Source organism: Pelophylax lessonae, assembly GCF_965119305.1.
Source record: "Pelophylax lessonae genome assembly, chromosome: 11".
Taxonomy (NCBI): domain Eukaryota; kingdom Metazoa; phylum Chordata; class Amphibia; order Anura; family Ranidae; genus Pelophylax; species Pelophylax lessonae.
The window spans coordinates 188,445,606-188,472,859 of NC_138778.1; the positions used below are offsets into that span (position 1 = coordinate 188,445,606).

General features: G+C 41.0%; 1 protein-coding gene across 1 annotated transcript; it reads right to left on the reverse strand.

The window, feature by feature from the left end:
* Positions 1-1,617: 1,617 nt before the first annotated feature.
* On the reverse strand, positions 1,618-21,451 carry MYL4 (myosin light chain 4). Its single transcript, XM_082272395.1, has 7 exons — positions 21,250-21,451; positions 16,574-16,601; positions 13,758-13,907; positions 8,640-8,813; positions 7,192-7,269; positions 5,377-5,417; positions 1,618-1,847 (listed from the first exon to the last, which is right to left on the reverse strand). Exons 1-6 carry the CDS (start codon positions 21,361-21,363, stop codon positions 5,389-5,391), a joined length of 573 nt encoding a protein of 190 aa, XP_082128521.1. The 5' UTR covers positions 21,364-21,451; the 3' UTR covers positions 1,618-1,847; positions 5,377-5,388.
* Positions 21,452-27,254: the final 5,803 nt, after the last annotated feature.

Sequence of the window (27,254 nt, forward strand, 5' to 3'; positions counted from 1 at the left end):
AAACAGGTCTCACAAATGAGTCTGAGAAAAGGACCGAGAGCATAGATTTACAGCCTCAGCTGTACAGATGAATAAATAAGAAGTGCTCACAGGCTTCCCCTTCATTCACAAACTAAAGCATAGTAAACATAGTTTACTATGCTTAAGTGATGAATGGACACATGAGTGATCCATACTGATCTGTCACTGTGTTCATTCAGGAAATATGAAATATTTTACGCACCCCGCCCCCCACTTCACACCCTAGAACAATCCCCCTATGTGCCCTCAGCAGCTGCCAGCAGGAGAGGTAGAAAATCTGCAGCCCTGAGGGGGAAAGGGCACACAGGGGGGCCAGGACAGCAGTCAGAAGGGGGGCACACAGGGAGGCACAGACAGCAGGGGCAAGAGGGGTTCGGACAGCAGGTGGAAGGGGGGCACACATGGGTCCTGTTCAGCAGGGGGGGTGGGGGGGTCAGATACTATAACCGATCCCCCTGCAGTGCAGCTGGATGGAGAAAGCCCTAGTAGAAGCCGGCAGTGCTGCAGGGGGAGGCCCAAGAGGATCTGTGTCAACAATAAGGCAGTACAGTACAATAAGCCCTCCTGCTTGGAAGGTGCCTGAGCCCACTTTTGAACTGATGGGGCCTGGGCCTGGTACAGGAGGATCAGCTGTACTACCTTATCAGCAGCCCTGGGTCCACCCAGCTAAAAGTCCTCACAGACCTGTCTCCTCATGATTAGCCAAAGCTGACCAACAAGTACTAGGTGAGGGGCTGATAAATGGTGCAGATGATATACAACATACAGGTTACATCCTACTGCCCTGGTACTGAGAATGTTAGAAGACCAGAATGGGCAACGGAGAACTATTTAAACGAAATTAACATTCTAATTTTGGCACAGCCATGGTGTTTTCGTAAAGCCCCGTACACACGAGTCGAAATTCGGCCGAGAATTTTCGTCTGACGACCGATCTGCCGATTTTCGGCTTGTTAGTATGGTGCTTCCGACAACCGACTCCGACTTTTCGGCCGAAAAAATCCTGGTGTGCAGGCTATAAATTTTTTAGACCATCAAAACACGTCCGATTATAGTCTCATTAGTACAGATTTCGATGGGGAAAAATCTTATGAGCAAGACTAGGCATGCTCAGAGATGAAAGAACAAAAAGAAAGCAAACCAACACATGACATCACTTCTGAAGTAGAATTCTGTCGTACGGGAAAATTCGTGTGCAGTCTAGAGCACATTCCAACCAACAGACACCACTCTGGACAAAAGACGGACGACCGGTCGGCGGAAATTAGTTGCGTGTGTACGAGGCTTCATACCATTAGCAAATAAATAATTATTTTCACCTGTTTTATTGATCTGCCCTTGCTCTTAGTGCCTGGGCACCTTAAAGCTGGATACACACTATCCAACTTTTGTGGTTAGATTTCCTTCTGATTTACCTTTTCTATGTAGTGCAAGGGCCTGCCAGATTGCATACAAATTGAAAGTGTTTAGGTTTGACCTCATATTATATGGTTTTGGTAAGTCTAAAGGAAAAAGTCTTCAGAAAATCTTATAGTGTGTATGGCCCTTAATGTCTTAACATGGACTACTAAAAACAAAGAATTAGATGACACAAACTTGTTTTCCTGTGAAATTTATTTGGTGAAAAGTCACCACTGGAGAAAAAAAAAGTCCCAAATAAATTTACAATCTCATATGGCATTTCAACAAAGGATGAGATTATTTACAAGGACTTCAGGACTTCCATATTGGAGAGGCATGTTGCAAACAGCTCAGGTAATACATCTTCTGGCTCTTCTCAGAAGGGTCAGTAGGACAATTGGGACCGTGGGATAATCTGCAGGAACCTAAAACATGAAGAATGTTATTTATTTGGAGTACATGTGATAAATTACCTTTTCATAGATTTACTCTAAACATATAAAGTCTTTTGGGTAAATGCTGGGAGCCTAATATACCTTAAAGCGGAGGTCCACCCAAAAGGGGAAGTTCCGCTTTAAGCACTCTTCTTCCTCAAATATGCCACATTTGGCATGTCATTTTTTTTGGGGGGGGGACGGGGACAGGTACCTAGTGTTGACAGGTACCTGCTCCCACTTCCGCTCGAGCCGCCTAGGATTTTCTCCTCTCCCACTCCCTCCTAGCAATCTTCTGGGACACATCCGAGGTCCCAGAAGATTGCCCAACCACTGGGGAGGCGCTGCGCGGCTTGCGCATGCGTAGTGCACACCCGGCTGTAAAGCCGCAAGCTGTCACAGCCGGGTGTCCACACTTGCAATGCCGTCGCCGTAGAGAGAGAAGCGAGGCTTCGGGCAGGCCGCATTGCTGGACCATCAGACAGGTGACTGTGCGTTTTTTGAAAGTCAACAGCTACACTATTTGTAGCTGCTGATATTTATTAAACACAAAAAATGAATAGAACTCTGCTTTTAAGATGTTTAAACTCTCTGGTATATTATGAGGGACCCAATGCACCCTAGAGATGTTTATAGTACACTGGTGGGAACCTAATGTACCCTACTAATGTTTAGAACTCTAATGTATTCTACAGATGTTTTTAACTCTCTGGTACACTAATGAGACCCTAATGTACCCTACAGATGTTTATACGCAATATTTCCCATGTACACATTCCTCAAAGTGGCTATTTGGTAACACGGGGTGCTGTAATGAACACAAGCTGCAAAACGTATAGACAGTCCAAGTGAAGAAATGTCATCAGCACAACAAAGATACCTCAAAAAGGGTCCAAAGCTTTATTTTCGTGGTCACATGGCAAACATTAGGCAGCATTCCGGAGCCACGCAGGGCTTTTCGTCAGGCCTGAAGAAGGGGCCCTGAGTGGCTCTGAAACGTTGCCTGATGTTTACCATGTGACCACAATATTAAAGCTTTTGACCCTTTTTGAGGTATCCTTGGTGTGCTGATGACATTTCTTCACTACAGATGTTTATAACTCAGCAGTACACTGGAAGAAATCTAATGTACCCTTCAGATGTTTATAGCTCTGTGCTGCACTGCCGGGAACCGAATATACCCTTGAGATGTTTATACCTCTGTCCTACACTGCCGGGAACCGAATATACCCTTCAGATGTTTATACCTCTGTCCTACACTGCCGGGAACCTAATGTACCCATCAGATGTTTATACCTCTGTCCTACACTGCCGGGAACCTAATGTACCCATCAGATGTTTATACCTCTGTCCTACACTGCCGGGAACCTAATGTACCCATCAGATGTTTATACCTCTGTCCTACACTGCCGGGAACCGAATATACCCTTCAGAGGTTTATACCTCTGTGCTACACTGCCGGGAACCTAATGTACCCTTCAGATGTTTATAACTCTGTGCTGCACTGCCGGGAACCTAATGTACCCATCAGATGTTTATACCTCTGTGCTGCACTGCCGGGAACCGAATATACCCTTCAGATGTTTATACCTCTGTGCTGCACTGCCGGGAACCTAATGTACCCTTCAGATGTTTATACCTCTGTCCTACACTGCCGGGAACCTAATGTACCCATCAGATGTTTATACCTCTGTCCTACACTGCCGGGAACCGAATATACCCTTCAGATGTTTATACCTCTGTGCTGCACTGCCGGGAACCTAATGTACCCATCAGATGTTTATACCTCTGTCCTACACTGCCGGGAACCGAATATACCCTTCAGAGGTTTATACCTCTGTGCTACACTGCCGGGAACCTAATGTACCCTTCAGATGTTTATAACTCTGTGCTGCACTGCCGGGAACCTAATGTACCCATCAGATGTTTATACCTCTGTCCTACACTGCCGGGAACCTAATGTACCCATCAGATGTTTATACCTCTGTCCTACACTGCCGGGAACCTAATGTACCCATCAGATGTTTATACCTCTGTCCTACACTGCCGGGAACCTAATGTACCCTTCAGATGTTTATACCTCTGTCCTACACTGCCGGGAACCTAATATACCCTTCAGATATTTATAACTCTGTATTGCACTGCCGTGAACCTAATGTACCCTTCACCTGTGTTTATAACTCCGTGCTGCACTGCCGGGAACCTAATGTACCCTTCAGATGTTTATATCTCTGTGCTACACTGCCGGGAACCTAATGTATCCTTCAGATATTTATGACTCTATAGTACACTGCTGAAACCCTAATGTAACCTACAGAGACTTTTAATTTTTTAGTACACTGGTGGTATTATAATGTATCCTTAAACCATAATGGGAACCCAATGTACCCTACAGATGTTCAGAACTCTATGCTATACTGGTAGGAACCTAATTTACCCTACAGATGTTTATTGCTCTATGCCAGGAGTCTCTACAATCTCTAAACAAAGGGCCAGTTTAATGCCCCAACATCATTGGAAGTTATCAATGCCTCAGGCTTGGTGGTGACTGGAAAAAAAAATCCATAGCACTTGTAGGTAGTAGGAGGAACAGTGCCCCATCATTGTTTTTGGTTGGCGGAATAGTGCATCGTTTGTGTCAGTGGGTGTAATACTGGTGGTCAGTCATTGGTTTCAGTCAAATGAATTGTGCCCCATCATTGGTGTCAGTGGAAGGAATGGGGCCCCAAGGGCCAAAAGAAGGCAAGTAAAGGGCCACAGTTTGGAGACACCTGCTCTGTGCTTTACTGTTGGGAGCCTAATGTACCCTAATGTACCCTATGGATGTATAAAACTGCAGTTGCAGCTCCAATCAGGTGCAGAAGCGCCTCCCCGCTCAGCTGTGCCACTTGTCAAGTAGCAATGAACAGGCCGCACCCTGATGTCATCACTGATGCAAAAACTAGCTTTAATATAATAAATAGATGATTCACAACATATAGTCTCCTCTGTCCCTGCATCAACGCGTTTCACCCCATTAAAGGCTCAATCATGAAACAGGAAAGAAGGGGAATCTTTCTAAACTGGGTGGAATCCTCTTCTTAGAGAGTTGTCACAGAATGGGTGTCCCTATTGGAGGATTTTCCCATAATTCTTGCTCGGACTACTGTTCTACATTTTTGGATTTCTCATCCCAATTGTCACCAGGACAAAGAGAGAGAGAGAGAGAGAGAGAGAGAGAGTGTGTGTGAATCTTTTCTGTGGGGACACAGAAAACAAAAACCCGACAGAAGGTCTGACCCTTTCCTACTTTATCCAAAGTGAAAAAAAATAAAATATTTATAAGGGTAACGTAGAGGGCTTGGTTATTTTCATACCCTGTTGCTACAATCAGAAGGTGGCTTGTTTTTTGAAAAATATCACTGGGCTTAGAAATGGCTTTTTCAGATGTTCTAGGGGTTACAAGTGTCACACATCTTCTGCAATGTTATTTTTAATAGTAGGGAAAATTACTCCAAGTAGGGACTTTGGTAACACATACCGCATTGTCTCTTCATCCTGACATGATGTGCTTAATGAAAGCTAAGAGAAAATAAAAATGAATGTGAGATTAATATATCACTTCTGTTTTTTACAAGTATTAATAAATTTGCTAGAATATCTGGAAATTAATAATCTACAACAGGGCTGGTGCTGGAACAGAATAATCAGTCAAGTTATTAGACTGACCTATATTTTTACTTACTTGTGTCTGACTTTTAAGCTGTGAGTCAAGTGTGAGGGGCCACTTGAGGAATGAGAGTCATTATCAAGTTAATTGCCGGACCTCCTGCTGATAACTTTCAGCTCCTGAGTGCGCATGACAGCCCAACAGTTAAAGAAACATTGTTTATAGGACCAGCAAAAAAAAAATTCTCTACTTTGGTCTAGCATTGGGCTGTAAACATGTGCAGAACGAAAAAAATTGTTTTGTTTCAATTCCTTATTTATATAAATATGTTTAGCTAAATTTGTTTAATAATTCGGAATTAGTTTAGTTTATTTCCAAATTCGATTTGACTGGATTGGGAAAATTTTATTTAAATTGCATTCGAATCGAATTCCATTTCAAAATTGAATATATTCTATTTGAAAATTCAAATTTTGGAAGTTGGTTTTAATTCTTTTATTCTATTGTTTTTTCTATTATATTCTTTTGTTTTCTATTATATTCTATTCTTTTGTATTCTGTTAGAATTAAAATTTCGGAAGATGGTTATATTCTTTCTTTTCTATTCTATTATTTTATTCTATTCTTTTCTATTCTAATCAATTCTATTATTTTATTCTAGTCAATTCTATTAGTTTATATTATTCTATTCTAATCTTTTCTTTTCTATTCTATTCAAATTTTGGGAAACAATTATATTCTTTCTATTTTTTAAATTATTTTCTTTTATTTTCGATTCTATTTTTTCTATTCTATTCTAATTTGAATTTATTCTATTCAAATTTCGGGGGAGGGTTATATTCTTTCTATATTATCATATTCTATTCTTTTTTTCTATTCTCTCCTATTCTATTCTTTTTTCGATTCTTTCCTATCATATTCAAATTTATTTTATTTGAAATTTGATTTTCAGAAGATGGTTATATTTTTTTCTAGTCTATTCTATTTTATTCTATGCTATTTTCTTTTCTATTCTAGTATATTATATTCCTTTATATTCTATTCTATTTTATTCTGTTCTTTTATTTTCTATTATATTTTGTTCTGTTTTACTCTATTCTTTTATTTTCTATTCTATCATCTTTTTTTTTCTATTCTTTTCAATCCTATTAAATTATTTTCTATTCTATTCCTTTATTTTCTATTCTATTTTATTCTCTTCAGAAATTTGAATTCAATTAGAAAACTATTAAAATTTGAATCTCATCCAAAATGTTGTTTTGTTATTTTGGATTTGTTTAATTTTGTTACTATTGTAATTTGTAAATTCAGATACATCTGAATTCTGGAATAACAAAAAATGTGTACAAATTTTTTATTTAGAACAAAACAAACTGCACGTGTCTGTTTGGCTGTATCTGTAGACTTTTTGAGGCTGCTGCAGGCATGTGCCCACACACGTTTCAATTGTTCTTGTTCTACAGACAGAGTTTTTTTAATAGACATCCAAACAACGTTGGGATTCTGTTATATAAGCATGATTTTAGGAAGTTGATCTCCCCACCTCAACTCTTAGCTGAAGAGTAAGACACAAAGTACAGCTAAAAAAGTATTTTTTTTTTCAATTCAGAAACAATAACCAACACTGCAGCAAAACAAAGACTATAAAGATGTCTGTTGGGGCCATGCCTGTATGTGGTGGTTTACCTTCATAGTTAATGCATCCGTTAGTATCTTCTTGCCCTGCTAGGAGCTGCTCCACTTCACTCTCTTGTAGTTTCTCACCTATGTGAGACAGGGAAAAGAAAACTTTTTAGCATGCGTTGCATCTAGTGGGGATACAATGACATGACTGATGTTGGCTGTTATGAGATGACAAACTATAGGCAATGTGGAAAAAAGCAGCACTGGATTCTGATCCTGAGGTCAATTCTGCTAAAGAGTTCTAAAGTCCCAGAAATGGATAAATCTTTAGAAAGGCTGATAACAAAACCAAAGGAATCCATGGTCCAACCAGAAAACCTTGGGTGCAACCATAAAAGGGGAGATACATGGAGCACCATAGAAAAAGTGGTGGGTCAAACCAATATATGGTAAATCCATTTTTATCCAGATACATCAATTTCCAACATGGTTGGTTAATAGTTACAAGCAGTCTGGTGACAAGCTTTTGTTTGATATTGTTAATGTGAATCAGTAATGGAGCGATATTGGATTTTCGTTGCCGATACCGATATTTTGGCCATTGAATATCGGTATTGGCTGATATTGGCCCAATATTTTTGTACATTTAAAAAAAATTTTATTTTTTTATTTTTACACTTGACAGGTACTGTTGTGGAGGGATCTGGGGGTCTAAAAGACCCCAAACCCTATTCTGCACTTAAAAGCATTCAAAACAGCCAAGTTTGGCTGTTTTGAATGCTGTCATTTTTTTTAATCTGGTGCCGAATACCCAGAAGTGATGTCATGACTTCACTTCTGTTTTTTTACATGGAGACCTGATCAGAGCCGAATGTGGCTTTGATTGGGTCTTCTCTTCGGCGGCCGTGCAGGTAGGATGCCTGGGTCTTCCGGTGGGACGGGAGACCTGGGCGAGCCGCGGAAGGCGGTGGGAGGGGGGATACGTCCCCCCCGCTACTTTGTAATGACAGCCGAGCAGCTTCTCAGCCGCATCTGTTGTCATTACAAGACAGCCGACCGTCGACTATGGACGCCGGTACCGGGGTGATGCCTCTAGCTGCAGGCATCACTCCAGTACATGCACTTTCCCGAAATATCGGCAATATCGGTAACCTCAGGGGCCGATTCTGATATATTGGGGAAAGTGCAGATCTGCCCTCCATATATCAGCTTTGCTGATAATCGGTCAATCCCTAATGTGAATAAACACTTGCCACCACATTGCTTACATCTATTATCTGCAAACTGTGGCATTAGAACACACGTTACATGCAAGCAGTGACTTTTCTACAATCAGGAGTCCTAGACCATGTTCCTCTTCATAAGTCCTGAAGAAGGACATGGTTTTAAACCTTTGAAATGCGTTGGCACTTTATATCACAATAAAACTGTGTTTTTCATATACCAGATTGACACACTCCAATTTCTTTGACTGTCCTTTTATTATGAGGAAGCAAGACGCTGTGACTCACCCAAAGTGGCCAGAACGTGACGCAGTTCTGCTCCCATTACAGTGCCATTGCTCTCTTTGTCAAAAACACGAAGTCCTTCCACAAAGTCCTCAAAAGAGCCCTGGTCCTTACTTTTGGAGATGTGCTGGAGCATTGGAAGGAAGGTCTCAAAGTCCAAGAGTTTGGTATTTAATTCTGAAATGCAGGAACAGAAGTCTGATGTTAACTCGATAATAATCACTAGTACCGCCTAACTATAATTAAATACATTTTCAACAATGAGAAAAATATATAGTCCACCCAAAACATATAGTTTGCTGTTGGGTGAATGCTGGTTAAATTAAATCACCCAGTGGCTTACTTTGGTTTAATATTTTTTTGTAGCTTAAAGCATATGTCCAATCAAAACTCTTTCTAAAAAAAATAAAAACAATAGTGGTGAAGAGCTAAAACCTCAAACAGGTTTTTATTTTTGCTGTTTCTGTAGCCATGTGGTTAATGAAACAAGAACTGTGCAATAATGTGCATAGACAGTAATGAAATATATATATTTTTCTAGTGAAGTGGGAAAGTAAAGTGGGAAAGGGTAAGACTGCAATGGCGGGTTTTTATTGCTGTTTGTATTCCCAATAGGAAAATCTCCCTACTTCTTCTTTGGCCACCCGAACAGAAGGCGAGGGATCACAGACAGCAATGGAAACCTTTTCCACAATCGAAATAAAATAAAAAATAAATAAATAATATATGTAGCACCCTCCTAGGTAGGTGCTAGAGAGAAAGTATAGTTTTGGGTCCTGTCTGCTTACCAGAGGGGCTGCAGGTAAATCTATATTGTTCTCTGCTCACCAGAGAGCAGGATCTATTAGTGAGGTTTGCTCGTTGTGCTTGGGTGCAACTCGTTCTGTCTGCAGAGTGTTTCACACTGGTCCAATAGGGAGGCATGTTGGACAGTGGGAAGAAACCTGATAAATGAGTGCAGAGGCTTTTGATACAGTCCTGAGGATTTGGCAGAGGAAAATTGCCTCAGTGCATACTGGGATACCGTATAAAAGCCAGGGGCACATGTGCTTGAGGTCTTTCGGCTGGATGGTGGAGTCCCGGAGGGAGGGGGCGGCTGCCTCCTCTGTAGAGGCGCCATGTGGCTTGGAGAGTGTTAGTGAGGAACTGAACCCAGAGGTCCGGTGAAGCTGACTGAAAGGGGAGACACTGGTTTCTGCAGTACAGTGAGTACAGACCTGTGTCAAGGGGCCAAACCTGAGGGGGGCCACCCCTGTAGTTAGAAGAGTCAGTGGACGGGTGTCAGAAAAGGGGATGCTAGTGAGCGTCTCAAAGATGATGAAGGATCACCAAGTCTATTGCTGGAGAGAAAAGAGCAAGGAGACTTAACCCTTCCCATACGTGTGGCAGTATGGATAAAACAGCGCTGCTGTTTCCACAAGCAACCAACTGAGGCAAGTGAGAGTTGTCCTTATCCACTTATCCATTGTGAATAGTTACAGTTGGAGTATCCCACTATTCCCCTCTCCCATCCAAGTTCCAAAATAAATACTAAAAACCAATACCCCTGGACTGTTTATTGTGTGACAAGCCATCGGGAGTAAGGAGGGATATATGTACTATTCCTTAAGTGACTGTGTGCTGGTAATCAGAGGAGGCTCGAGAAGTCATCTTACAGCAGGCCCTACGAGGACAGTGCTACATATCTTTTGTCTGAAATTGTGCAGTGAAATTTCAGGTTTTCTTTCCCCACTGCATCGGGAGGAGTCTCAATCCCTTTGCTGCACTTTCCATCAAAATAGAAAATAAGGAAGAATAGTGAGATCTTCTTGGCTGTAGTAGGTAAGTAGAGCAGGAAAGCCAGGCTCAGAGATTCCACAAAAGAAATAAAAAGCAAGTAAAAGATTTCAAAAATTGGCATCTACCTGTTGATTTATTATTTTCTGAGCCACTGATCTTGAACAAGTAGAACTTATTTTGAGTCAGTGACAGCCATTGGCATGACAGCCAGGCAATTAGCATTTCCAGAAGGGAACGTCACCAATGGCTGCCACCATGTTTCTCTCATCACAGGTTTGCCTTAAGGCAGTTGTCTTGGCCTTGATCCACCTTTTCTAACAGTCCTTGCTATGATAGATTGATGTAGTCCTTTAAAGTGCTCTGATTTAAGCAGTATTGTATTCTGAATATGCTTTAAAGTATTGTATATCTGACTGGGATCTACAGTGTGACAACTGGCAGACTTTGGGTATTAAGTCACTAAATCTAAAGTCTTAGAAGTGACCATTTGTGACCTCGGCTCCTAAGATTTTTTGTGCCCCGGCATTGATTGCATTCACAGATAATAGCACACATACCACAGCTTACTGAAATGTCACTCGCCCTCCCCTGGGTCCTCATTGGGAATGTAACGCTCTTCATGGTATGGGCCTGGTCTGTACTCTTAATACTGGGAATTTAATTCCCCTGAGTATAGCAATGATTACACCTCCTACAAATAGGTTGAGTGAAATACCCACAATTCTATAAAGGCCTCTCGGCATGGTGCCCACCCTTCCCTCTGTTCTCAGGCCTTGAGGGGCATTAATCCCTGCCGCTTAAATAGAAACAGCCCTAACGCCAGGTGGGCAACGCAGAGTGTTTGTTCAACATGGAACGTATGTCACATTGAGCCAGAAATCCTCGGGACCTGCATATCATTTTACAAAAGCAATACTATTTATATGGTAGATTGTCTAGTGCCATTCCTCACTGCCCATTCTATGGCTGTGATTTATAAAAAACCTAAATCAAGCACAAGGTTTTCTGTTTGATTAAACCTGAATTCCAGGAATGATCTTTTTTTTTTAACTTCCATTGGTCCCACTGGATTACATATAAATCTTCTTATCTCACATCCGAAAGACTGCAGGAATTTAATGTAGTAGCCTTTGCTACATACAATCAGCGTTGGTATCTTCTGGGTATCTTCAAACACAAAGTGATGAACGCACACCAATGTAAGTGAACAGGTGAAGTTTATTCACTACTGTAGATCCAAAACTGGACATCAAAACATCATGGACAACGTCAAAAGGTTGACACGTTTCCCGAGTTTACACTCGCTTACTCACCCGCTTACTGGTTATGAGTAAGCGAGTGTAAATTCGGGAAACGAGTCAACCTTTTGTCCTTGCCCGTGATGTTTTGATGTCCAGCTTTGGATCTACAGTGGTGAATACACTTCACATGTTCACTTACATCGGTGTGCGGTCATCACTTAGTGTTTGAAGATACTGCTGAAGAATATGGATCTGACCTGCACCTGATTATAGATCCTCACCTGAGCGGCTCATCTGCATTTGTCTCTGTCTTCTGGGTTCTGCTCTAGTGACTTGCCATCTGTATACTGAACGTGGTCGCTCACTCGGCAGAGAATGTCCTTTATTTTTCCAATGAATACAAGGAATTCTCTAGTTGGACAAGGTGGAGATTGTGACATCATCCACCCTCCTCTCCACCCAATCCAATCAGAGAACGCCTTGCATTCATTCAAAAAATACCAGACATTCTCTGATTGGTGGTGACCAGGGCCGCTGATAGGGGGGGACCACCAGCCCTCTTGTAGGGGGCCCGAGCACACAGGGGGGCCTACACAGAGAGGGGGATTAGCGATGGACAACAAATACAGAAATCTTCCTCCAGCACCTGAATCTGATCTGTCCCCCTCCCTGCTATCAGCTTGTATCTGTTGAGAAAGAGACAGTCGTTCCTCACTAATCCCCCTCCCTTGTGTGGCCCCCCTCCCAGCACTTATCTCTGCTCAGGAGTTTATTTGTAAATTGTAACTTTGTTTCTCTCTCTCTGTCTCTGATCACGGAGCTCCAACTGCCCAGCCTGTATATTTTTCTCATCTCATCTTTTTTATTTAACATCGTTTTTTTTTTTTTTTTAGATTTAGCAGGAATTATGGGAGTTATGTTATATTTGTGTCTGATAATAGTAATTTTGTTGTAATTTTAGCTAAATATATCTTTAATATTTTCTTGAGGGGGCCCTGCCAGGTAGTCTGTATGGGGCCCCGCAATTTCTAACAGCAGCCCTGGTGGTGACAATTGACCCCCCTATGTTCAGTATACAGAGGACAGGTAGCTCAAAGCATGATGAAAGGACCAGCACCGACTCTATATAGCACAACTACTACAGTGATATTCTCCATCCAAAGGAGCCCTCGGGAAGCAAGAAATTACAATTTGAATTTAACCAAATTGGACCACTTGTAAATAAAAAAAAAACAATTCCTAACAACAGTGCTGATTAATTCAAGGTTATGAAATGGTGTTTTATGATCAGCAAAGAGTATTTTGTTTTTATAACGGTGAACTAACCCTCTTAACTACAAAGTTATTTTACTTCTGGCTAATTTATCTCATGTAATGGTTGCAATTCATATTTTTGTTTTAAACATTTGTAGAGCTAGAGCCATAGTACAAAAAAAGAGAACTTGTGTTAGTTTTTCAGATATGTCACAGAAATGAAAACCAAAGCATTAAAATCCAGTCACTGGATGTCTCAGCTACCGGTATCATTGACATGGATCTACACCCTTTTCAAGAGATACCTTAGCTAATTATTCAGGCGATTATGGAACTGCTTATAGAACCCTTGAACAATAATACTTCTGTCTCAGCCCTTCAATTAATTGGTTGGGTGGAATATTTTTGTTTGTTTGCTATACACCATACATTAAGTCCCCGTTCACATGCAGGCGACGCTACTTCCAGGGGCAACCTCCGAGGTCGCGGTGCGAGCAGCGCGCCGCGACCTCGGAGCGGCCGCCACGGACTTAATAACATTGAAGTCTATGGCGGTCGCCTCCTGGTCGCCCCAAAGAAGCTCCGGACCCTTTTTCTAAGTCGGAGCGACTTGTGTCGCTCCTATTAGAACGGGTTCGCAGCTTCCCTATGGAAGCGACCTGCGACGACCTGTCAGGCGACCAGGTCGCCTGACAGGTCGCCCCAGTGTGAACGGGGCTTTAGTGTAGTAGGCCAACAAAGGTGTGAATGTCTATGCACTGACCCAAAAACGGCACAACAGCTGGATTGTGGATGTTTTTTTCTTCTTGAAAGCCCCCCCATCATCCACAGAAAATGACTGTCTCACCTTCTGGTTTGGGTCTTCCCAGGACCTTCAACACCTCTGCATTGGTGGGATTCTGTCCCAGAGCCCTTAATACATCTCCACACTGTCCATAGGTGATCTTCAGTTCTCCTCCGGGGGTACGATCAAACAGCTGGAAGGCTTCTTTGAATTCTGGAAATGGGGGAAGTGAAATGTTTAACCGCTACTGACAGATCTCAGAACAAGTGCAGTTTTTATATGGAATAGTAACTGTAGGTGGTTACAGCTCTTTGGCCATCAGAGTACCCAAAAGATTTCCTGTGCAAGGTTTGACTTTCTAAAAGTTGAACTTCGATAGAGCTAAGCAAGCTTTTCCCTTCCCTGTTTAACTGAATTTGGGTCTGGGGAATGGATGCTGAGCTGTGAGAGACAACTGGGAGAGGGGTATCTTGGGACTTAGAAGAGCCCAGGTTTCAAAGGTCTGAAGTAGTGGAATGGACAGTGGGACAATATGGACCTAGCAGGACAAGGCTCCCTTATGGTTCCTGCTTCTGAAATGTGGTATGTTTTTGATAGAGAATCTGTCACTTTGCCCATTCAGGCTAAAGGAACAGAGTCTCTTAAAAGCTCCACCAGCTCCTATTACTCATCATTATTGCTCTTCCCTGCTGTTTCATTCATCTGTTAGAGCCGTTGCAAATAGCTAGTGCTTTAAACTATCATTTCCTTCCTTACAGGATGCAGTGCCTAAGCTTTGGATGACCAATCGCCAGGTCTAATTACTGTCAGGTGGGGATGCCATTAGTTCTGTGTAAGCTCTAACACTGTCTGCCATGGAGCTTTCACACTATTTGGACCTATACCATCCCCAGCAAATAAACAGTCCAAGCAAGTTGGTGGAGAATGAACTTCAAGAGCACCTGGTCTATCTCTTTAAAGTACATATCCACTTCAATGCATAGTTTCAGTTCTGCCAAGGACTGTTGTACTCTAGGAAAGTAAGTTCCATTATATCAACACCATGACCTCCATGGAATATCCTAGACAGCTGGGAGGTATCCCTTACCACGGCAATTAGACACTATTGTATCATGTTACTGCAATATACATTATACATGCGTTAGAATTATTCCATGGGGAATTCTCTTCATTCCAGTTTCTTCATTAGCCCCCTAATCCCCAGACAATGCTGGAGATTTGTCTGTCACGGCTGTGCCATTATTCCTGCTACAGTATCTATAATTAACATAGATCTAAAGTCTAACTGGTTGACAATTATTTGCTAAAGCACCATGTGTTATAAACTCCTAAATTAAAATAATTAGATTACATTTTTACCCTTTTTCCTCCTTTTTGGTATCTCAATGCTGCTGATCTCCTCCCGCCATGTCTGTGCAATCTGTACTGGCATGGCAGCTTATAGTCTCTGCCAGGGGTGCATGTGGCACGGTAACAACAAAGCAGACCAACTGAGATGCAGTTGTCACCCTATAACAGGAATTGCCTGAACAAGGAGCTTCAAGGCAGGATCACAATGAAAATTTGCATATTTAAAAAGGTTTAAAAACATTTTTTGGAATATTAAAGCAAGCCAACACACAAAGGAAATGTGCGTTACTGCATTAAAACACACCTGCCTAATTCTGAAAAGTGTACCTCTTTGCACACACATAATAAAGAGATTATTCTCCCACTCTACAAGACTCTGGTCCGGCCACATCTGGAGTATGCTGTCCAGTTCTGGGCACCGGTCCTCAGGAAGGATGTGCTGGAACTGGAGAGAGTCCAGAGAAGGGCAACAAAAATAATTAGGGGAGTGGAGGGCATCGGCTATGAGGAAAGACTACAAGCACTGAACTTATTCTCTCTGGAGAAGAGACGATTGAGGGGGGATATGATATCAATGTACAAATACTGTACTGGTGATGACCCTAGCATAAAGAACAAACTATTCAGAGAAAGGGAATACAATAAGACACGTGGCCACTCACTAAAACTTGAGGAAAAACGGTTTAAGCTTAAAATACGTAAGAGGTTCTTTACTGTCAGAGCAGTAAGGATGTGGAATTCTCTTCCACAAGCAGTCGTATCAGCAGGGAGCATCGATGGTTTAAAAAAACTAATAGATGGGCACCTTAAAGACCACAACATACAGGGGTATACAATGTACGGTTAACAGCAAACACACACATCATAGGTTGAACTGGATGGACTGGTGTCTTTTTTCAACCTCACAAACTATGTAACTATGTAACATAGATCCAATTGGGCACTGAGACATTTTTTTTCTCAAAGGATTGTTCATAAAACAGTTTGGAGGTTACTCGGGGAGCTGTTTTTCTGATGAAGCTCACCACATTGCTATTGCTGTTATGAAGGAGCCCTGTTTCACCTTTGGCCTATTTATCTAATTTTATATAACGGAGAACCTCCTAAAGAGTTATAACATGGATAATGCATTTTTATAACCTAGATCAAGCTTTCTCAACCTTTTCAACACAGAGGAACCCTTGAAATAATTTTCAGGTCTCAGGGAACCCCTGCTAAACATTACTATATTTACAACTCATGATACATTAGTGTTATGGTCAGTGGGATGAACGCTCCTTACACTTGTGGACACTGGGAAGAATTACCTTCTTCCAGATAGCTAAAAAGATTAATAGTGTCAGAGGGAACTTATCTGAGAGGCAGAAACTGGGAACCCCTAGCAACCTCTGGAGGAACCCTAGGGTTCCACAGAACCCGGGTTGAGAAACTCTGACCTAGATTAACCTAAAGCTGGAGGATGCCAAAGGACACAGTTGTAAATTGTGGCAAATGCTTAAACAATTATAAATAAAAAAAAAAGGACTTGCCTTCAATCTGGTCAGCGCTGTACTCGATCTGCCGATAAAAGAAAGTGATGACTGTTAGCTGATTAATATGGTTTGTTTGTCCAAATCAGAGTACACAGGCAATGTACCCACTGATAACATTATACAGGAATACAACATAGCATTCAGTTACATTGGCGTGACATCAGTGAAGAGCAACATACAAAATGCCTGCGAGAGCCTAACCAAATCAGAAATGTGGAAATATTTTAAACCTAAACAGCTAGAAATTTAAAAATTTTAGCGAGAAAGGGATAGGAAAGGAGTGGGGAAGGGGAACTGAATGCTTCAGAGCCAAGGCAGGTTATATCAGACCCTAAGTGGAAATAGTAGGTCAACATCATAGGTCTATCAGGTGACTGTCATCATTATATTTTTAACATTGCTCCCTGTTATCGTCCCCAGTTTCCCTGTGCCCTCTCTTCCTACTCGATATCTATTTATATTATGGAGAATGGACCAAGAGGAGATGAAACACACAAAGTTGGGTGAGGACACCCTAAACTTCTAGGTGGATAGGAGAAAAGTCAGGATTTATGGTAGGGAGCTCCTACGGTTCTCGTATCTAAGACATGGGTGCTCAACCTGTGTCTCTCTCACTGTTGGTGAACTACAAGTCCCATCATGCCTCTGCCTTTGGCAGTCATGCTTTGGACTGTTATGCCCCATACACACGTGCAGATTATCTGAAGACTTTTGTCTGCAGACTTACCTTTTCTATGTAGTGCAAGGGCCTGCCGGATTGCATACAAATTGAAAGTGTTTAGGTTTGACCTCATATTATATGGTTTTGGTAAGTCTGCAGACAAAAGTCTTCAGATAATCTGCACGTGTGTATGGGGCATTAGCCTTGCAATGCCTCATGGGACTTGTAGTTTCGCAACAGCTGGAGGGCCACAGGTTGAGCATCCATGATCTAAGACATATAAGAAGCTTGGGGCTAACTCAGGCCACCAAGCTTGACATATAGCTAAAAAACAATTTTGGGTGGACTTACACTTTAATCACGATTTCTAGAGTTGTACAAGAGAGGGGTTGGCGGCGGTTCCCCATCCGGGGAGGGATCTGTGGATGTTCACACAGGAGCATATGGATGTACCCACTTTATGAAGTTACAGGCTGGATTTGTGCCACATTACCTATGCTTACTATGGCTTATTGATGTCAGCCAGGCATTACCTAACCGTTGGTTGTTACAGTTCCAATGGCTTACTTTTTACCTCATTATATGTTCCATCCACTCCTTCTGTGATCCATGATACCCTCCTTGTTAGCTACATTTGACGCTATTGCGTTTTCTCTTTACAGCAATATACAGAATACTTTACTATAATGCTCCAGACGAAGCTAATTATGGCGAAACATGTCGAGCAATGTGAATGCTAATATTGTGAACAACTCAATACAGCATCAACTTATCTGGTTGGACGACAGTCTCATCTTATGTCACCCTTCGTCAAGATCTCCTTGATGTGAAGTATTTACTTACACTTAATATCAAAACATTTTCTGTTATATATAGTTGGATATTCTGTATCAAGTAAAGATTAACTCCACTGTTACAACAATGTACTTGGGCCTTGTTTAAGGCTAATCTATAGAGTTTATTGTACTCTTTGGCTTTTATAAGAATTTATTAATAAAAATTGATTTTACAATTGTGTGCCAAAAAATCCTTGCCTCCCAATCCTTCCATATTCAAGAGAGGGGTTGGATATAAACAATCATGTTGATTGCTCCTTCTGGGGAAGATTTCTCTCAATATTGTGTCCCAGGGGACACAGCAGGAAGGAAGAGGAGATCTCACTCTCTTCAAGGACAGTTGTCACCAGAACAGTTTTCCCAAATAGAAGATTTCCTTTCACCTCCTGCATCTGTGACAACTCCCCATTCTTGGATTTCCATTACTTTCTTGAAAACAGTGGTCACTTGGACCAAAAAAAGAGTGTTAATCTTCCAGGCTGAGACAGACAGCATCAAAAAAGTATTGACTTTACAAACACTATCATTAGGTTCCTTTGCTGGCAGGGCTGAGATTTGGGGACAAAAATTGCTGAAACACTTGAGTCAATTGCCCTTTCTAAGTGCACCTTCCTTGCTAAATCTGAAGTGATGGGTTACATGGAATTTTCTCTCTTGGTGCAGTAATAGTTTCTTCCTTTCTGGAAGTGTAATTGGCATCAGTCAGCAGCGGGATCAGTGCACACTGTCTATTTAATTGGTTATGTGATGATGTGTTAGTTAGTAAGCACTTTCTGTGTGAACAGTCTTCCATCTCCGTGACATCTTTCTTGACTATAATTTGCTAAGCTCTGTTAGACTGGCCATTTCCAGGACTGTACCAGATTATGTCTAGACATACACGTTAAGATTTCTCTTGTGTGGAATAACTGGCTTTGAGATGACGATTGGAGAGCAAGGGGGCCCTCAATGGTTTTGTTACGGGGATACATCATACATAGTTACAGCTGACCCTTTTATATTGCTGAGCTTCTTGTTGAAAGCCCAACTCCAAGCTCAGCTCTTTGCTAGATAATCACCCTCCAATTTATTCCAAAATTGAGTGTTCAAAGCAGACCAATTTTCGAAGTAATTTTGAACAGCATTCGTAAAGTCATCGAATATACGAATATACTAAGAATTTTTTTACAAATGTTCGTACGAATATTAATACACTTATTTGTTTGAACATTGAGAGGGTAAATCTTCCCAGTGGGAACACAGGCAGCCATGAAAATCTAACAGTGGTTTAAAAATGTCCTTATATATATATATATATATATATATATATATATTTATATATATATTTATTTATTTTTATATAGATATATATTTATTATTATCTAGATAGATAGATAAATAGATCTATATATATTTTTTTTAATTTTTTTATTTTTAAAATATTAGGGATAGCAAAATATTATTATTATTAATAATATTAATAATAATAATGATAATAAAGTTTCGTCTTCAAAAACACTTTAACAAAAATCTGTACAGGTTACGAAAAATAAAATGTTTTCATAGTTACAGGATAGGCTTACATAATTGATTTTTTTTTTTTGCTAAAATAATAATGTAACTAGGGCTAGCATCTGAATATCTCTAGTTATTATATTTCTTCATTTTTCCTACTGATACTTGTAGTATCAAAGCCCACTACCAATTCTATAGATAGTAAAGCAAGTGTTTCTTGATAAGCCTGGAATTTCCTCCCCTTCAATGGCACATTCCTGTATGTCTATATATGCCCCGGTTTTAGCCTCTTATGTATAGGCTCATACTTCTCTAATCTTCAATTGGGACCTTCTGATCCCATCATTCGGGACACTAATGCTGTGTGTGTAGTCACCAGCCTACGACATAAAGAACGGATTGTGAGATCAGTGTAAAAGAATGCATGATGGAAAGACAGAGAGGTCATGTTTCTCTTTTTCCCTTTTTGTTTTGATCTCTTATACACCTAAATGTAAAAATTCACACTTCCACATCGTGGTAATGTCATTACTTTTGAATGGCATCTCAATGCAGTAAGACAATGCACTTGCAAAAAATGGTAATTTTAGGGATGTTAGGGTGGATTGGCAGACCATTAAAACTGAATGCAATCTGCCTTAAAGTACAAGATAACATGCGTTATTGCTAGAGACATAGGACACCCCCCCCCCTTTTCTTTGGTCCTTTTACAGACTTGTGTGTTCCAAGTTTAGCAAACAATCCCCAAGCCACTTTTAAATATTGGTAACTATCAGCCCTCAGTACCTTAATGGATGATGTGAATTGAATGTAACATACAAAAAAATTAAATATTGGTGGTAGAACCAGAGACAGATCTCACACAGCAATGAGAGAAATTGAGAGTTGTCATTTCCCCCGAAATATCTTTAGAAATGCGTAGATTATAGCCAAAGTCGGTATAATGCATTGGAGTCAATAGGCAAAGATGCATTGGAGTCAATAGACAAAGCGAAGGGGGCTTTTGGTATTTTTTAAATAGCTCCTGTAAGTTACAGAAGCTCCATCCAGTTATCCTGGACTTGCTCTTGCGTAAAGAAAAAAAAAAGAGCTCATCATCTCTTCTTTAGCATTGATATTTTACATTTTTGTCACAGAAATAAATACATAAAAAAAGAAAAAAAAAATGACAGTACACAAATAATGATCACATACGCATAAAAAGGAAAAACAAAAATAATAATAACCTAGACTAAATATGCTACCACTCCAAAAAAACACACCCTTTCTCTAAAAAAAAAAAAAAAAAAAAACTAAACTTAACTAGAATAGTTAAATATTAAACAAATAGAAAAGTAAAATGATCACATACATATAAAAAAGGAAAAAAAACACAAATACAAAGAAAATAATAATAATAATAAAATAACCTAGCCTAAATATGCCATGACTCCAAAAAGCACACCCTTTTTCTAAAAAAAAAAAAATAAAAGATAAAAATAAACAACTAAAAAAAAATAACAAAAATGTTTTTTTCCTTTTGCTTTCCAAGCAGATTTTTGCCTAGACAAATGCCTGAGCGAAACTTTGCTGGGAAATCAATTTATCAGAAATCACTTCGCTCATCCTAATCTCTGGAAATCATAAAGTGATAGCAACTATTTCCCAAGTATCCGCATCACCCCTCATTCATCAGTACTCACCGTGATACCCTTGGGGTCAAAGGCAACCTCCTTTGGGGGCTCTGGGGCGGCAGGTGCCGGTGCAGCGGCCGCCTTGGGGGCCTCCTTTTTGGGTTCAGGCTTCTTGGGGGCCATGATGTGTTAGTGAGGACAGCTCGGGGGGTGAGAAGGAGAATAGGACAGGAATGATAGAGCCGGGGTGGTCACTCTGCTCCTTCTTATATGCAAGGAGTGGGAGCTGTGTTACTATAAAAGGAAGCCTGACAGAGTGATGCCCTACGGGACACAAGTATTCATTGTTATCAGCCTCTGGCTCCGCTCACGTATTGACACCAGCCCTGCCACACACTCTCAGCATTGCTGGCAAGCTGTCATTCATTCTCCATACAGTCACAGCTGTGCTTGTTCAGAGGATAATGTACACTGAGAGCGTCAAAGGGTATCATTCTCTGATCTGATTGGATGCTACAGCGTTTTGCACTTTGCATAGTGCAATAACCCATGGTATATAGTACCAGATATTATTATTAATATTATACAGGATTTATAAAGCACCAACAGTTTGCACAATGCTTTACAATATGAGGGCAGACAGTACAGGTACAATACAATTCAATACCAGATATATCTTGGAATTTTGTGAAATTACTGATTTTTTTTATATTTTTCAGTTTTAATCCTTTTTTTATTCGTTTTACAATTTAGTATACATTTTTACATCACATTTTTCCTTTCATCCTTGCTTCAGCCTACACCTTCTTAGGCCTCAGCTTTGCATCCTTAAAATATGTTTGCGGGTATTTTTTACCTGGTTTTTAACCACTTCTGGCCCGGAAAGGATTTGCCCCCCTAATGACCAGTCCCTATTTTGCAATTCGGCACTGCGGTATTTTACCGGACAATTGCGCGGTCGTGCGACTCTGTACCCAAATGAAATTTACGTCCTTTTTTTCCCCAAAAATAGAGATTTCTTTTGGTGGTATTTGATCACCTCTGTGATTTTTATTTTTTGCATTATAAACAAAAAAGGAGCGACAATTTTGAAAAAAAAAAAAAAACAATATTTTCTGCTATACTGTATAACATTCACAAAAAAAAAAAAAAATGTAAAAATCAAAATTTATTAACATTTTAGGCCAACTTGTTTTCTGCTACATATTTGTGGTATAAAAAAAAATCGCAATAAGCGTATCTTGATTGGTTTGCGCAAAAGTTATTACGTCTACTAACTACAGGAAAGATTTATGTCATTTTTATTATTTTTTTTTTTTGTTACTAGTAATGGCGGCGATCTGCGATTTTTAGCGGGATTGCAACATTGCGGCGGACAGATCGGACCCCTAACTGACATTTTTGACACTTTTGCGGGTACCAGTGACATTACTACAGTAATCAGTGCTCAAAATATAAGCACTTTTACTGTAATAATGACACTGGCAGGGAAGGGGTTAACAGTATAGGTGATCAAGGGGTTAAATGTGACCATAGGGGAGTGATTCTAACTGTGTGGGTGCGTGGCTTCTGAGATGACCACAGAGACAAGTGATCCTATATAGAAGGATCACATGATTTCTATGATCATTCCAGGGAGAAGAACGGTCTGCTGGGTTTACAACAGCCGACCATTCTTCTCTCTCAGCAGGGAGCGATCACGGGTGTCAGGCGGCAATTTCAGCCGCCTGGCACAGGCATCGGCTTCCCCCGCTGACGATCGGGGGCGGGAGCGTGCCGGCGCCGGCACGCGCTCGCCCCCTAGCTCCTCCCAGGCGAGCGATGTAGACCTACATAGTTCTGCCTGTACGAGGCAGCCTGCCACAGTAAGTATATCGTAAGTGGTCGGGAACTGGTTAATACTTACGGCTCCTCGGTCCACATGGGTATATAAAGTGGTATGTATGCATAGATTATATGTTTTATGTCTGCTCTCCATGAGATGATGTTTTCAATATAAATTCATACATTATAACTTTGAACCTACATAGGTAAATCTACACTGTTTAAGTGTTTGACGCCCCCGAAGAAGGGCTATCACCTGAAACGCGTCGGCTCTTCCAGCCATACATACCCCATTTGCCATCTTTCAATTCCAAGGACCATGTTCTATGAGCCGTAACATATACAGTAAACCCCCGGTCCATCGCGGTTCAGTTTTTGCGGTCCCGGTATATTGCGTTTTTTTTTGTAATGTTATTTTACTATATAAATCATTAAAAATGAAATATTTTTGTGTTTTCCATAGCTCTTGCTATGTCTCTCAGTATCTTTTATGTGTTTAAATGAGTTTCTATTGTTTTAAAAGTGTGTTTAAAGACCTTAAAATGCTTCTACACGTACAGTGACAGTAAAATAAACATGCCTACAATGCATTTTAATAGGGTTTTTCTATTTCGCGGATTTTCACTTTTCCCGGCTGGGTCCGGAACGTAACCCCCGCAATGGAGGGGGGTTTACTGTATGTCGATTTTATTCTGTATGTCTTTGCTGATTGTAAAATATTTTTACTGTGTATACAATAGACGTTATATTTTTTCACAATTTTGTTTGTCTTTTTGGGTGCACGGTCGCCTACACAGTCCCAACTCCACTGAGGGTAGTTTTCTGTCCAATATATTGGGGACGATGGACACTGGCACCTAGGCAGAGATGTATAGTAACGAAGTAGAACTACTTAAGTACTGTACTTAAGTACCGAAATGCGGTATCTGTACTTTCCTAGAGTAGAATTTTTTTCTCCTACTTCTACTTTTACTTCACTACATTTTTTCGATGATTTCGATACTTCTACTCAAGTATTTTTTTTTTGTGCTGCATAGTTACTCGTTACTTTTAAAAAAATTACCACTGCCAGAACAGTAGATGGCAGGTTGCATAAAGCTCAAAAAAATGTGTATAATGTCATTTGTAAATCAGCACATACGAAAATAAAGGCTGTGTATAATAAAAGCTGCTATACCAAATCTTTCCAATAAAAAGAAAATATGAAACAAACAAATAAATGGTGCTACAGCGCTTAAAGTGCATCAAGAAACTACTAACAAACACAGGTTAATCATTTGAATAAATCATTTGAAATAATAAAAAACAATATGATGTTCAAACTTTTGATTTCTTTCTTTAATAACTACATAACACAGTACTTGTACTTCTACTTTCAGTACTTGAGTATAATTTTTTTTTCAAAACTACTGGTACTTTTTACTTTTAGTACTTAAGTAGCAAATTTTTTGAAAAAACTACTTGCAATACTTAAGTAAAAAAAATGTTGAATACTTTAGTACTTCTACTTAAGTAACTTTTTCTGCGAGCACTTCCACTTCTACTCAAGTCTCTTTTTGATCGAGCACTTGTACTTTTACTCAAGTAGAAATTTCGAGTACTTTATACAAGTCTGCACCTAGGTACTAAGTGATGGGATACCATACAATTTTTACATCACTGAGGCTATCAAGAATGGTAAAGGCATACAGTCGTATCAAGTCAAGGGGACGCCGGTACAGTCCCATGTTTTAGACAGTTAATATTCGCAATCGTTTTTTGATATTTTTAACTTTTTTTATTTCTAGTTTTGAATGCAGTAAAGAAGAATTAGGACCTACATCAGTGTTCTGTGAAGAAGATATCCCTTCACTCCCTTTACATGAGACACATCCAAGGGTAAGAGGAGATCACACCAAAGCAAGGGGAAATCCCTTCTTAGTTGTCACCAGAACAGGTGTCCCCAATAAAACTTTCCCCCTCACCTCCTGTTCCTGTGATAACTCAAGAATGTTGGATTTCCCATCACTTTCTGTACCGCTGACAGACCTATAGAGAGGGACAGGCAGCAATAAAACCCTGACAGGGGTTCTAACACTTGCAATTCCAAAACTAACAAAAAAAAAATTGGGCTTTAGGTATGCTTTAAGTACATCTCTGGGTTTTTGCTCAAATGGAAAGTCCTGCTTCATTGAGAACTTGTACATCCAATTGCATAGACCTTATCTAAATTATTTAAAGTGATATTAAACGCTAAGCGTTTTAAGCATCTTTAGCAGCTGATTGAATCACTTACTGAATATGCAGCTTCTTTATCTTCTAAACCTTGCCTAGCTTCCATTATAACCACTTTAAGACCGGAAGGATTTGCCCCCTTAATGACCAGGCCACTTTTTTCAACTTGGCACTGCGTGACTTTAACTGACAATTGCGCGGTCATGCAATGCTGTACCCAAACTAAATTGGTGTCCTTTTTTTCCCATTCATAGAGCTTTCTTTTGGTGGTATTTGATCACCTGTGCGATTTTTATTTTTTGCGCTATAAACAAAAAAAGAGCGACAATTCTAGAAAAAAAAAAACAATATTTAGTAATGGCGGCAATCTGTGATTTTTTGCGGGACTGCGACATTGCAGGGAACAGATTGGACCCCTAACTGCCTTTTTTGACACTTTTGGGAGGACCAGTGACATTACTACAGTAATGAGTGCTAAAAATATGCACTGTTACTGTAACAATGACACTGGCAGGGAAGGGGTTAACAGTATAGGTGATCAAGGGGTTAAATGTGTACCTAGGGGCGTGTTTCTAACTGTGGGGGGCGTGGCTTGTGGAATGACCATATAGACCTGTATTACTATATAGAAGGATCACATGGGCTTTATGATCATTCCAGGGAGAAGAACGGTCAGCTGTGTTTGTTTACAACAGCTGACCGTTCTTCTCTCTCAGCGGGGAGCGATCGCAGGTGTCAGGTGGCAATCGGAGCCGCCTGCCCGCTGCATTTGCTTCCCCGCTGACGATCGGGAGTGGGAGCGCGCCCCCGCTGGCGCTTGCTTGCTCCCTAGCTGCCACCAAGTGACCAACGTAGACCTACGTCGGTTTGCCTGGGAAAGCCACATTGCCGCAGTAAATATGCAGTAAGCGGTCGGCAAATGATTAAACTGATGCCATGGTTACAGCCCAAGTTTTTCTGTTTCATGGTGGTTCCTTACACTTGCAGCAGCCTAGGGAGACACCCTTACATGCAGGGACTATAGTTGGGTCTCCCCACACTGTGTGCATCAACAGAAACACACAGCCCCAGGTTTCCTATTTCTGGGTGGTTCCTTTCTCCTGCAGCATCCTATGGAGACACCCTTACATGCAGGGACTAGAGTTGGGTCTCCCCACACTGTGTGCATCAATAGAAACACACAGCCCCAGGTTTCCTATTTCTGGGTGGTTCCTTTCTCCTGCAGGATCCTATGGAGACACCCTTACATGCAGGGACTAGAGATGGGTCTCCCTACACTGTGTGCATCGATAGACACACATACCCCCTAAGCCTGGAGTAGCAGTAAGTAAGTAAGTAATAAAAAGGCAAAATAATAATATTATGTAGCACCCTTCTAGGTAGGTGCTAGGGAGAAAGTATATTTTTGAGCCCTGTCGGCTTACCAGAAGGACTGCAGGTAAATCTATATTGTTTTCTGCCTACCAGAGAGCAGGATCTGCTAGTGAGGTCTGTGCATTGTGCTTGGGTGCTTGGGTGCAACTTGTCTGCAGAGTGTTTCACACTGGTCCGATAGGGAGGCATATTAGACAGTGGGAGGAAACCTGACAAATGAGTGCACAGGCGTTTGATAGAGCCCTGGTGATTTGGCAGAGGAAAAGTGCCTCGATGCATGCTGGGATACTGTATAAAAGCCAGGAGCACATGTGCTCTGGGTCTTTTGGCTGGATGGCGGAGTCCCGGAGGGAGGGAGAGGCTGTCTCCTCCTCTGTAGAGGTGCTATGCGGCCTTAGGTAGTTGACCTGAGAGCTTGGAGTGTGCTAGTGAGGAACTGAACCCCGAGGTCCGGTGAAGCTGACTGAAAGGGGAGACACTGGAGGATCTGATTCTGCACTACAGTGAGTACAGACCTGTGTCAAGGGGCCTGACCTGAGGGGGGCCACCCCTGCAGCTAGAAGTGTCAGTGGACGGGTGTCAGAAAAGGGGATGCTAGTGAGTGTCCCGAAGATAATGTAGATTCGCCAAGTCTATTGCTGGAGAGAAAAGAGCAAGGAGAC